Below are 12,860 nucleotides of genomic sequence, written 5' to 3'. Positions count from 1 at the left end.
TTACAATAAAAGATAATCCCATTATCTTCTAACAGGAACTCTATCACGAGAGATATAGTAGCATCGCTGTAATGTTCGCGTCGATTCCGAATTACAAGGAATTCTATGACGAAACCGACATAAACAAGCAAGGTCTTGAGTGTCTGCGTTTACTTAACGAAATCATTTGTGACTTCGACAAGCTCTTACTCAAGCCGAAGTTTTCGGGGATCGAAAAGATCAAGACGATAGGTAGTACTTACATGTTAGCATCCGGCCTGAGTCCAGGAAAGGAGGATAGCGATGGCAAAGTAAGATCACAAAATTAAACTCCAGAGTTGAAATTTTCATTTTTTGTGCAACCTGTTTTGTTTATAAAAAAATTTCGCGATAACGTATTTCTCTATTCATCTTGATCTAATTCTAGAAAGTCGAATAAATAAACAGCTTGCATGAAATAATCTCACAAAGTAAATAAATGTATGAGTTTTCAGGTGCGCACTTAAAAAAAATTGTTTATTATTTACTTATTCTGGAGAAAATTGTTAAAATAATATTGTTCTTTATCTGCTTTATGCAGGACCTGCTGAAGCAACAAGATCATAATGTAATTGTACTCGTCGAGTTTGCTATCGCACTTATGACCATTCTGGATCAGATCAATAGGGATTCCTTCCAGAGATTCAAATTGAGAATAGGTAGGAGTGGAAAATTATTATATAATAATGGAAAAGTAGGACCAATATTATATTATCAGTAACACTATTATTATCAACCTCTTTTTATCAAAATATTTTTTTATATTTAAATAGTTTTAATAAGAACAGAGGAATTTTCAATAATAGACAATTGCAAAATGAGTAAATGTATATTAAACTTGCCTCTTTACTTTGTGAAATAAATAAATGACAAAATATTTTTCTTTGCAGGCTTAAATCATGGTCCAGTGATAGCGGGTGTTGTAGGTGCACAAAAGCCGCAGTACGATATTTGGGGAAACACGGTAAACGTGGCTTCCAGGATGGACAGTTGCGGTGAGATGGGCAAGCTGCAAGTCACCGAGGACACTGCCAAGATCCTCATAGACGCCGGATATGAACTCATTTGTCGTGGACCGACGTACGTGAAGGGCAAGGGAACCCTCACCACGTACTTCGTGAAGACACCCTTCGACGATAAAGGGGACAGCTATTAGCAATGAATCGAAACGGTTTAGATAGTTCAATTTTATTTCGTAGATTGTATTATAATCTACGAACAAAAATTATAATATAAAATCGAAAGATTGTAAGCTCTATCGATCTTTACAAGTCTGAATACCTCATGAAAAAGCGAAACATGAAACGTTGCAATTTGGTCCAAGTGATTTCAGAATGTTAATGATTGATTTATTAATGTAATGATCTATTAATGTAAAATACTCGTGGATGTTTACTCAATTAACTAAATAAGCTCTTACCTTTGTGAGAAGAAATCAGACGAAAAAAGCTACATCTTTTTTTAAATTATCATAAAAATTAAAATATTCGCAATATTTTCAGCGAAGTATTTCCATTTAAAGTAATATTTCCATTCTCTGCTGTTCGTTATTAAAGGATGAATAATCAACACGTGTGCAACAAGAATGCGAATGTTTGGAATTATTAAATAACTACTTGCTCTCGATGTTTGTTCTTTGCATTTACAAAAAAAAAGCGATAACGTGGCGTAAATAATTATCATTTTTGGGAATTAGAAATTTTATGTACCAGAGACAAAGCAGTTGATGATTTTACACACATGTTTTTCACAAGATACCATAGAATTACGGTAAGTGCAGAAACAATTGAAACACTGACTAAATCCAACTTTTGACTTATGACAAATGATAATAAATATCGTTACACCGTACCTGTTCAAGTAGATTACCTGTATATATACATATATCTTCTTTATAATTATTTTTGGCAAATGTGTTGTGACACAATTATTCAGCTTCGATAGCTCATGCTCATAGGTTCGCGTGAGAACGTAAATAAGCGCAGTAGATTCTCTTTGCTTTCTGTGTTTCATATCTAACCGCCCATTATGCGAAATGTCGCTGTTGCGCTTTACAGCATTTAAAATCTGTTTATGGGAGATGAGGGATCAAACCTGGGATCCGCCAATTATGAGTCAGCCGTTCTTACATGGTCATCTCATATGTATATACATATACAAAGTATATAGTAGTGCCATAAATTCCGAGCAAATGGATTTATCTCATAATTGTAATAAAATAAAAAGTAGTATGAAATGTGTACTTATTTTATTGATTTGAGCAATTATAATATACAGATAATAAAAATGTTCACCTTTTGATTTCGTAAATTTCTTCAAGACCAAGCTACAAATACTCTAGCACGCAAAATCTCAATGAGTATTTTCACTAAATCAATATTTAGAATCTTAATATGTTAGTAAGATTTAAAACATTTTCAATACTTATGATTGTTTTATAATTGGCCAATTCTATAAAAAGAGTATACATTTTATACTGTTTTTTTTTAATTTTAGTTATCAAATAAATACATTCTTCTTAGAAGCAGAATTTATGACACAACTATATGTATTATACATATCTACACACTTGTATATAATTAATTCTTTTCGAGAGATACGACAAACGAATTTCTACGAATAATATCCATCGAGAGAAACAACGAGAACATCTCAATAAATCTCGATATCAAATATGTATATTACATGTACGATATTGCTTCGTATGGCCAGTATTTATTGTCTTTCTTCACAATTGGAAAATATTGCAAACATGACTATGTGAATAGAAATACATAGTAAAGTTCATCTCGATTATAGCATTTTGTCTCATAAACTTTTAGGGGGTAAAATACATAAGATTAGTGTTACACATATACTATTGATAAACGTTAATTTTCGCGACATAATTTATAAATAATCACATTATCCTTAATTAAATATTCAAGTTTGTATAAAATAAATGAAGAACTATGTGATTTCTTGTAAATATAATGTATGTTTTTCTTTGACAGGAATTTCTAATTTGTATGCGATATTATTTTTGTGCCGTAATTACAATTGATTGGAACAATACGAAACTTCTGAATTCTTTGACATCAAGCTTTCTACGGAGAAGAAAAGAAGAAAGCTATAAGAGAAACGAAACGACAAGATTAAAACATATGACGATTTATTCTAATAGCAGATGTATAGAAACAATGAGATTGCGTAGAAGTAGAATTAGATATAAGTTTTTACAGCATCGTAGTTTGTGGTTCACGCATAGCACGAGCCTTGGTTCTGCAAACACCACTCAGGTTGCAAGCTGTCCGCGTAGATCTTTCGTTCGACAAGTCTCTCGCGATGCCTCAACATTCTCTGTTCGGCGTGATGCCATTTGGAATCCGGCTCGCTCCACAATCTCTCAGCCATTGCTGCCGATCTCGGCCACAATCTCGAATCAGTATTTGCGCTGTCCGCCTGTTCGGTCCAAAGCGCTGCTTCTCCACCTATGGAAAAAAATGTAACAAATTGGATGACCAGTTAAATTGTAATTATTAAGCGTATCAACGTTAGAAACTGAATGTTAATGAATGTATAAGTTGAACAAATCGGTATACCCTGCACACTTTTTTCTGCCAAATTTGTTTTAACCAATATGTCTTGATAACATTTTTAAGCGCTCTTATTTTAGAGATACTGAAGAACACAAACAATTTTTAACTCTGCAATAATGATTTTAATGGCATCTTATATTTAACGTTATCCCATAACTCACAGTTTATGAAGCACTAATACAATTTTAATAGAGTATTTACCTAGAATAAGATGCTTCTTATTCCCGTATCCTTGTTTCTTGATCATATCTAACGGTGAATTGTCGTAGATCTTTTGCCAACCCTTGTACGGCGCGCACCAGTTATTTCCCTCGCCTACCCAGGCTGCGAATCTACGAGAGGTGCAAAAACATAATTAACATTTAATTTCAAGATTTAGTATATGTTCATAAAATAGTACGCCCGATAATTCTTTACCAAACAGCCAAATATATGATACACATGACGGTTTTTGGTCAAATAGATACAAATATGCAATGCTATATGTTTTATAATGTTTTCTCACCCACAGTCAAGGTACAAGGCATCGTAATTTGAGAAAATCATCTTGAAGTCATTTCGCAACAGCCTGCCAATAGTTGGATCGTCGCCGGTCGTCCAAATCTGAACGATATATTTCGCAGGATCCAGATGTTTAATGTTCTCTTCGCTCGTCAATCCGCTGGTCCACAGGACGGCCGGAATATCCTTGCCGCCGTTGGCGATCTTCAGCTTCTCCAGAGCTCTCTCTTGGAAGTAGTCCCACAGCAGGTAGAAGCTGCTTTCGCTAAGATCCCATCCCTTCTTCAGCATCCAATCGGTGATAATGCTTTGGGATCTCCAGCAGTTGACGTTTACTTCGTCACCGCCCATATGGAAGATGTCTGGTTGTTGGAAATCTTCCATCATATCCTTATAAATTCCCTCAAGGACCTCGTACATCCTTTCGCTGGTAGGATTCAGCTGACCGCACGGTGGCTCCACGCAATACTGCATCCAGGGCTCGGCTTTGAAGCAAACTGTCGCGTTGTCGCCAACCTATTCGTTAACACAGAATACTGTAGATTGAAGCAAAGAAATATGACATAAATTGTATTTGCTAATGCCATATCTATTTCGGTCAGATTTCGGTCCGTATTCTCTCCTATTTTATTGATAAAAGCGCCTCTAAAAGTGGCTTGTAGCTAATCAGAAGGTTATTAGCCACTTTTAGAAGCGCTTTCATTGGTAAAAGAGGGTTCAGAGTATGGGCCTTTAACTTTCTTAATTTTTATTTACGATAATTAACAATCTAAACTTTTGATAAAAAATAAGAAATGTTTATACGATAAAATATATGAATAGGAAAGCTGATCCATAGAAACATTTTTAATATAGATAAAATAATTTAAAGTTGTTATAATGCGATTTGAGTTACTTTTGTATAGCGGTATATTTGATTTATATTTTATTCCTCTCACAATAATTGTTAATATTTTATCTATACGACTTTATAATGTAGAACAAATTAATATACATATATACAGTTTTCTATAGCGTTATATGCTTAAGGTACATATTAAAAATCTTTAACAAAGCAATTCTTCAAGATTACCTTAAGCAACATCTGTAGACATAATATTTCTTAACGAATGATTATTAATGCAAATACAGATGTTAACTGCCAAACAAACCGTTTTACGAGATGTAAACGATTAAAAAAATTAACATAATTAATCAGCTAAATATAATTAAAAACAGCTGGACAAGCCCCTGTTAAATTTTTCTTTCTGTACTTATATTGACTGTGTAAATTTGTACACTTTTATTTGTGAGATATTATTAAGGAAAACATTATTTCCGCGGACTCACTAAATTATTATATAAATTGCAACATTTCCCTTCAGTTGATTAAGACAGCTAGGGGGATGAAATTTTATCGAAATAATTTCTAATATATTTATGTAATGTCTCAAATAACTACCAATCTTTTACGCAAAATTTGCATTGCATGTTAATTACGTTTTCAGTTATCGTAATTATTATAAATTATGTATAGATATGAAAATACATACACATATATTAATATTCTCTCTATACTTGCTTGAGGCTATTTCTCATAATGGCTGTTATTCAAAATAGAAGCAAACTATATATCGTGTTACATTTATCATTTATCATGAGTTTCAGTTCACTTGCTGATAACGTGGAAGTTATATTGCTCACCCACTGCCAGCCCTCGCCAACGTGAGCGGGAGCGTCAAACTCTGGCAGGACTCTGACACCGCGAACCAGGGCGTAATCGACGATCTCCTTGATCATCTCGGAGGTATAGATCTTGGTCGGCGTGTAGCTACCGTATTTGACGAAATCGGGCCATGTTTTGCTAACGTAGGGGAAGCTCTGGGAGTCGGTGATATGCCAGTGGAATGTGTTCAGCTTGGACATGGATATACCCTCGATCGTCCGCAAAATTGTCTCCTTGTCGACATAATTTCGGCTAGTGTCCAATAGGATCCCGCGGTAGGGATACTTCGGGCCGTCTGCGATGTACATCTCGTTGACTATTTGAATCTGATTGCGCAAGTCGTCGAAGACGATCAGTTGGCTGAGGGTCTCCAACGCGTATCGAGCTCCGAAGTATGTGTTCGCCGTGACATAGGCTTCCACCTAGAATTCATTTTAATAAATTTTAATAAAGAGAAGCCACTTGTTATCTTTAATCACAAAGTAAAAGAGATTTTTTTTATATTCGACACATCCATAAAACTTTATAAATATTTTAGCTCTTACCATTCTCGTCTACCTTAAGTCTTTTAAATTCCTTTACAAAAAGAAAACAGTTCTCGATGTTTACACGAATACTACCTCGAATAATTTGAGAACCACAGAAACCAGTCGTCGATTTAGTGAGAAGCCAAATGTAAATTTATTCAACATTGCGTTTCTTGTTTTCTTTTTCTGCTCAGCATTCTTTGTTACAACTCACCTGTCCGTCGACTGTAGCAACTTGGAGAGTATAGCTCTCGTCCGTTTCCAAGGTCAGTTTGACATTGTCGAGATTGAGTCCTTCTTTGAAGCGTACCACCAGCCCGGTCCCGCCAGCGTTCAAAGTTACGGGACCACTGAGCTTCTTCGCGTTCTCCTTCATACGATCTATGTTCCTCTGAAGCAGATTGCCCACCACCGTCTGAGTGGAAATTCCGGCGAGCGAAATTCTCTCAGGATTCAGCTGCACCACGGTCCTGCCGACGGACATGTGCCCCGTCGGCTTCGGCCACAGGGTTCCACCTTGGCCGCAGAACAATTGGCACACGCTAAGAGCGACCGGGTTGGCATCCTGTTCTGTGATCAGTGTCTTCTTGCATAGGCCGCCATCGCACTTGTAGTGCCAAGGAGAACTGCGATTTGAAGGGGAGAGATTGGCAATTTTTAGCGGATGCCTATCGAAGAGATTCTGATTCTATCCTAATTTTTTCTACGCACATATTCTTTAATTTCAATCGATTAAGATGTATTTCTCACTATTTTTTTTTATTACTGCTTTCAATATCTTTGCGCAACTACCCAGCTGGCCAGCTCTTTGCCTACTACAAATGTTGAAGGCAGAAAGACCGCGGATTGTGCATACAGGAACTGATATATTCGACACGTTGCCAGCATGTCAGCAGAAATACAACAAAATCGTTAGTACGGAAAAAGTAAAATTAAGTACTTTCACGTATTATGGACTTGATAAAAATGTATCTCGTTTTATTTGTGCCGATTATCAGGGCAATGTAATTCTAGAGATATACTCGATCATCTCTTGAATCGCGCTCTTTATTACACTACCAATCTCATTGACATTTCTCTATTCCTTCAATCTGTACCTGAGGAAACCGTCCGTAAACTTGTCTGCAGTGATGTGGAGGCATTTAAATCCCGTTGTGAAATTCTAATGTAGGTCTTCAAACCGCTAAATATGACCAAACGTTAAGGTCGATCGTACGCTCTCATTCGAAACGAGACTCAAACCGATATCGACGAAAGAATTGTAATGTAACGGTGCGTGACCATGCTGCATATTTTAGTCACTTTTCCAATCAACTTATGAAGAACAACCATTTCATTCTTCAAGAATGGGACTATAGATATTTTACAATAATACAAGAGTGTCTCCTTGCTTTATTTTTAAGGGTAAAATAATGAGGCAAACTGATTATTATATTATGATGAAATCCCGAAGCGATTCCATCCAGGATTAAGCTTCGAGAAATAATCTCGAAGGAGGAGGCTGTAAAGCGAATCAGAAATGATACGAACTGCATAAAATTTAAAACATACGCTTTTATAAATAATGTTAGCCTGTACATTTTTTAGACTTTTTCACCATAAAAGTGACATTAAAAAATTTTAAACTTTGTTACAAATCGGCAAAAGAAAAATGTCACTTATAGTCGCCAGTGATGATTAAAAATTAAAACAGTGAGCTTCTTGTCAACCCAACTGACAAATTTTATATTGAATTCGTTACGACGTTTCGACCTTACTTCAAATCTTTTTCAAGTAACAATACAAATAAGGAAACAAGAAAAATTTGAACTTCAAAGAATTTAAAGGACTCAGAGCCGTGACGGGATGGTAGTGTCTAAATATTCTATTCCGAGGTGATATTTTTTCGCAATAAATTTAGAATAGAATATTTAGACACTACCATTCTGTCACGGCTCTGAATCCTTTAAATTCTTTGAAATTTGTGTTTAACACATACGAGCCTTACTAATTTATTTAAAAATTTGAACGCTTAAATCGAACCTCAATAATATTCGGATGTGCGCTTATTTTTATCTTTTAACTCTATCTCACGGATGACGATGACTTACTTGTTTATGAATTTTTCTTGTTTCCCCACATAGCACAAATGACTGTTTGCCAGCTGACAGTCAACATTTTTTAGTCACCTTGAAGTCAACTTTTTAAGACGACATTTAGTCAACTATTTATAGAATTGTTTATTGTAGACTTTAACTATTTTACTGTTACTGTTATAACACGGTTTTAATTTTGTTATAAATATTCCGAGAAATTAGTCGATGAAAAGAGAATTTATACGCTAACATTATTTATAAAAGAATTTACGTTTCAAATTTTATGAAATTAATAACACTTCTGATTCTCCTTGATTATATTTTACGTCGTGTCTACAATAAAGAAAAAAAAATTCTTTCATTCGAGGGCCGTAAAATTATTTTACATTATGAATTTACAGTACACGCGATTTTTATCGGAGGATAAAAATAATTCCTATCGTTAGGAAAAAAAGCCGCAGATTATCTCATTACTGTTCACCGTTACGGCGATACCGTCGTGAAAGGATCTCTATAATGTAGACGTTTATGCGACTGCTGCATTCAAAGCCCGACAAGTGTGACAGTAGACAGTAAAATGCTGAATAATTTTCCGAATGTCTTTGAACTTCGGGAAGACTTCGCGCCGGGGCGATCGATGCGGTCTATTTCTTAATGAATCCACCCACTTGTTGCTTTCACCGTGTACCAAGTGAATTTACCTTTCTATTTAAAACTAACATTCACGCGGTCGGATAGCGATAAGATAGCGCATTACTTGACCGCTTTAAAAGCGTACGGTACATGTACGTATTGATTCCAACACGCGAAGAAACAAATAATGACGATTACAGATTAATACAACGAGATACGAGCGCTTGGTCCTGAGGATCGAGCGAAAGGCTTTGATATCTAAATTTCGACGAGCCAAAATTTAGCCACCGAAATCTAACAATCTGATCTGAAATTATGTACCAATTGACCGAGCATCACAATTGGTACCAAAATCAGGCAATGACCTCCGTACATATATTTCTCAAAGAAGATAAATCAAGAAAAATCGAGAAATGGCAATCGGCGTAAGCAGTTTTCCATATCTACCGTTAAATTCGGGACCAATCTTTCGGCTTGGTACTCACGTGTACTCCTCGGCTTGATTGGCGCCGTGTTGGAGCGCGAGGACGATTAGTAGTGCGAGCATGCTGCTCGAAGCGATCGCCAGGGCTACTGACAGTCGAACGCTCGATTGTCGTCCGCAGAATGATTTTATCCTTCGCCCAAAGATCGCATTCATGCTGTGTTTGCGAGGTAGAGGGGACAAACCGAGTGGGGAGGAAGCTAATGTCTTTAATGTGCGAAAAACGGCACGGCACGTGGCGCGCAAATTATATTCGCTGCGCATTATATGAAAATTAAAACAATATATAAATATTCATACACAGATACACAACACGCGTACAACGTATCGATAAATCGCAAGATTTAACCGAGGGACATATCGGTCCTGAAAATATCGCTTGAGCGCGTCCAACGAAAAATCTCGACTTTCGTAACGTCCGCCTTCCGCCATCTTTAAATTTATATAAATAACAATAAATTATATTTTGTATCTTTACGGCATCGACATTTATCCGTGCGAGTCTAAAATTAAACCCCTCTTACTTTCAGCTCGCCAAATTACTGCATTGTTCACCGGTAACATAATACACGCGATATACGTAATTGAAAACCGTAATCAAATATTCACTCAGCTGTCGGCGTTGACAAAATATTTGTGCGAAACAGACGTATCGCCACGACGATTCCGTACACCTCGTATCGAAGTTGCACCAACTGGAACTACGCGAACGCAGAGTTTATGGCTACGGTTGTTGAAGACTTTGACACGTATCTCGCGTTATTACCAGTTGGGAAAGTTACTTTATAAAAATAACTAGTTACAGTTACAGTTTTTTTGTTAACAATGTAACTAGTTACAGTTACGAGTTACCAATTCTGCATTAAGTAACGCGTTACAGTCACTCGAAAAGTGACGAATCGTTACCTTGCAGTTACTCCCTTGCAATAGAAATAAAAAAATATCGAATCTGCATCTGAATTGTAAAGCGGCGACCTTAGCGGAAAAAATTTCTACAAATAACTACAAAAATTGACTTGAAATAGAAATTTGTAGAAATTTTTATATCTTCGTTGAAACATTTATTTCTTTGTAAAAATATCTATAAAATAGTACCACAAATTACAATGTTCTCAAATCAAGAAATTATTGCAAGTAGTATTTCATGAAAATGTACAATTTTGTAAAAATTAATACAAAACTTTACTAGTTTTAAAAATTTGAGAAACCACGAAATCTTAAAGAATTAAAACATCTGCTTACTTGTAGAATATTACAAAAATTAACAAAAGTGTTCCAATTCTAGCATTTTTATGTTGATTTTTATAAACACTTTTTAAATTTACGTAGAATTTCTTAGATTCTGGCAGTTATGTTTAACTTTTTTGTAGAATTTGTAGAATTATTTCCGGCAGGGGATAAAGGCGTTTATGCGCAAATGCAAGGCCTATTACGATCTGTGGAGGTTGAAAAAAAAAATATAAAGTAACTATTAATGTAACTATTAAATTAGTTACTAGTTATCGAAAAAATGTGACTGAGTTAAGTTACAGTTACAGATGTAGAGAAAGTAACGAAGTTAAGTTAGAGTTACCAAAAAGAAGTAACTGTAACTGTAACTTCGTTACAAGTAACGAGTTACTTCTCAACCCTGGTTATTACAATCATAAAGCTAGTTATAAACACACCCGTTTCATAACTGTTTATAACGTGCGAGTCGCACTTGACATCGAGAGGCAATTATTATCATATCTCAGTGTTCAACGGAACCAAGAGTTTCCCCGATTACGCCACTCTCCTTTCTTTCAATTTCTAATTTGTTCTCTAAACGACTTCAATTTCTTAAGCCAAGTACGTTGATTAAACAATTTATGATAGTCGTACTTTAGCAAATCAACTGCAGCGTGATTGCAAAGTAAATTTAAATGCACAACGTGAGCGTAACACACAAGTGTTTTAATATAAAAAGCGCTACTCGGTAAAATTTGCACAAGTGTTGGTTTAATTGGCATAGGTCAACTGAACCAAGAATGCGCTGCAAAATATAAAAATTTCCCTTTCTCTCCCGCAAGTGTATCCATTCCTTTTTAAGAAAATTGCATATATTTACGCTTTTAATATACATACACGCACAAGAAGATAATATTCATACACAGGTAACGCTCTTTAATAAATATATAATAAAAGTTTGTAGAAAGGTAAATTACACGTCGTGCGGCAGGCGTTTGCAAAGAAACATTTGTCTGTCACAATCCGGACCTTAAAAACTAGGATTTATCCTATTCGTCTCCACGAATCGCTCTGTATTTAGCCAGTTCGTTGGGGAAAACTCGAGTCAGCTCCACCAGCATGTTCGCCTTGAACTTTCTATAGGCATCGATCTTCCCCTTCACCTGTTCGTTCTTCGTCAGAGCCTTCTCTATGCAGTCTTTAGTATATAATTGAGGATTCCTCCCTTGGTCAATGTAACTGAAACAAGTCGTATAATTCCGTTAACCAGGTACGCATCGATTATAAAGGCATCTGTCCACGACGCTAGAACTTGGTCCAAGTTCCAGTTCCGAGAAATGTGTAGCCAATCAACTTGCAGCTTTCATGGACTAGCTGTAAATCGATTGGCTACACATCTCTCGAAACTAGAACCTGGGCCAAGTTCTAGCATCGTGGACACGGACCTTAAGTCACGTCAGCGTTATCAGACTTACTCGAACACCTCCAGTGGCACGTGGACATCCTGAACCTGAGACTTCAGCTTGTCAATTTCCTGCAGGCCATTGACCAAACCTTGACTGTAAAGGGCAAACAAAATCGTCAATTTTCAAATAAACTTTTAAGAAATTTCACACTTCGGGCGACATCAACTACAATTTACGGCTACGCAAATATCAAGTCCCTTGACTGAATGGACCATAGTTTATAGCAAGGAGTACAATAAAGCTACATTGTACGTTCCAAGAATATGCCTTTTCTGACGAAACACATTAAAGTGTTAACCCCATTAACCTCTTCAATTATCGGATCTCAAAAGCGTTCTTCTGACAAGTGCACGCGCAACAATCATTCGTTATTGCTCAATTGTGACGGTGAAACGTAACGAGCATTGTCGTACGCCGCTGCGAGGTTAGTTCGCGAGGATAACGTCATTATGTTTACGCAAACGTAAATATGCACGTTGCACGGATACTCACATCTTCTGATTCAATACGTTTTGTCCCTGGGGTTGAAAATCGCTCACTATGATGCGTATTTGCCGCACGTTCTCGATAAAGAGTTCCAGCTGAGCTTCCAGATTCTCCAAGGCGGACGCCATTTTTAATTTACAGTCGCTTCCCACCATGGTGGAAGGGATAACATCATAGC

The 12,860-nt window shown here is 36.3% G+C and overlaps 3 protein-coding genes across 6 annotated transcripts in view; 1 reads left to right on the top strand and 2 right to left on the bottom strand.

Annotated features, from left to right (window-relative positions):
- The window catches only part of LOC105559069 (adenylate cyclase type 2), a 51,840-nt gene extending 49,971 nt beyond the window's left edge, over positions 1-1,869 (top strand). Inside the window, exons 17-19 of the mRNA XM_012007109.1 lie at positions 36-290; positions 560-677; positions 909-1,869. Coding sequence (XP_011862499.1) covers positions 36-290; positions 560-677; positions 909-1,174 — 639 coding nt within the window. The 3' untranslated portion in view covers positions 1,175-1,869. The remainder of the gene's footprint in view (positions 1-35; positions 291-559; positions 678-908) is intronic.
- A 1,285-nt stretch (positions 1,870-3,154) lies between these two features.
- On the bottom strand, positions 3,155-10,498 carry LOC105559068 (chitooligosaccharidolytic beta-N-acetylglucosaminidase). 4 transcript variants are annotated; one of them, XM_012007106.1, is made up of 7 exons: positions 10,046-10,498; positions 9,523-9,953; positions 6,544-6,955; positions 5,781-6,224; positions 4,102-4,613; positions 3,798-3,928; positions 3,155-3,488 (listed from the first exon to the last, which is right to left on the bottom strand). In XM_012007106.1, exons 2-7 carry the CDS (start codon positions 9,783-9,785, stop codon positions 3,256-3,258), a joined length of 1,995 nt encoding a protein of 664 aa, XP_011862496.1. In that variant the 5' UTR covers positions 9,786-9,953; positions 10,046-10,498; the 3' UTR covers positions 3,155-3,255. The 4 variants fall into 4 exon arrangements, with proteins under 4 accessions (XP_011862496.1, XP_011862497.1, XP_011862498.1 ...); XM_012007107.1 differs by having other exon boundaries at positions 9,523-9,777; XM_012007108.1 differs by having other exon boundaries at positions 9,523-9,777; positions 10,131-10,186.
- Positions 10,499-11,583: 1,085 nt separating this feature from the next.
- Positions 11,584-12,854, bottom strand: LOC105559067 (mediator of RNA polymerase II transcription subunit 10). Its single transcript, XM_012007104.1, has 3 exons — positions 12,689-12,854; positions 12,206-12,289; positions 11,584-11,969 (listed from the first exon to the last, which is right to left on the bottom strand). The coding sequence occupies exons 1-3, from the start codon at positions 12,835-12,837 to the stop codon at positions 11,780-11,782; spliced, it is 423 nt and encodes a 140-aa protein (XP_011862494.1). The 5' UTR covers positions 12,838-12,854; the 3' UTR covers positions 11,584-11,779.
- Positions 12,855-12,860: the final 6 nt, after the last annotated feature.

Source organism: Vollenhovia emeryi, unplaced genomic scaffold (genome assembly GCF_000949405.1).
Source record: "Vollenhovia emeryi isolate VEMERY1.0 unplaced genomic scaffold, V.emery_V1.0 DF939291.1, whole genome shotgun sequence".
NCBI classification, from domain to species: domain Eukaryota; kingdom Metazoa; phylum Arthropoda; class Insecta; order Hymenoptera; family Formicidae; genus Vollenhovia; species Vollenhovia emeryi.
Note: the sequence above shows the minus strand (reverse complement) of the source record. Positions and strands in the feature narration are given on the sequence as shown.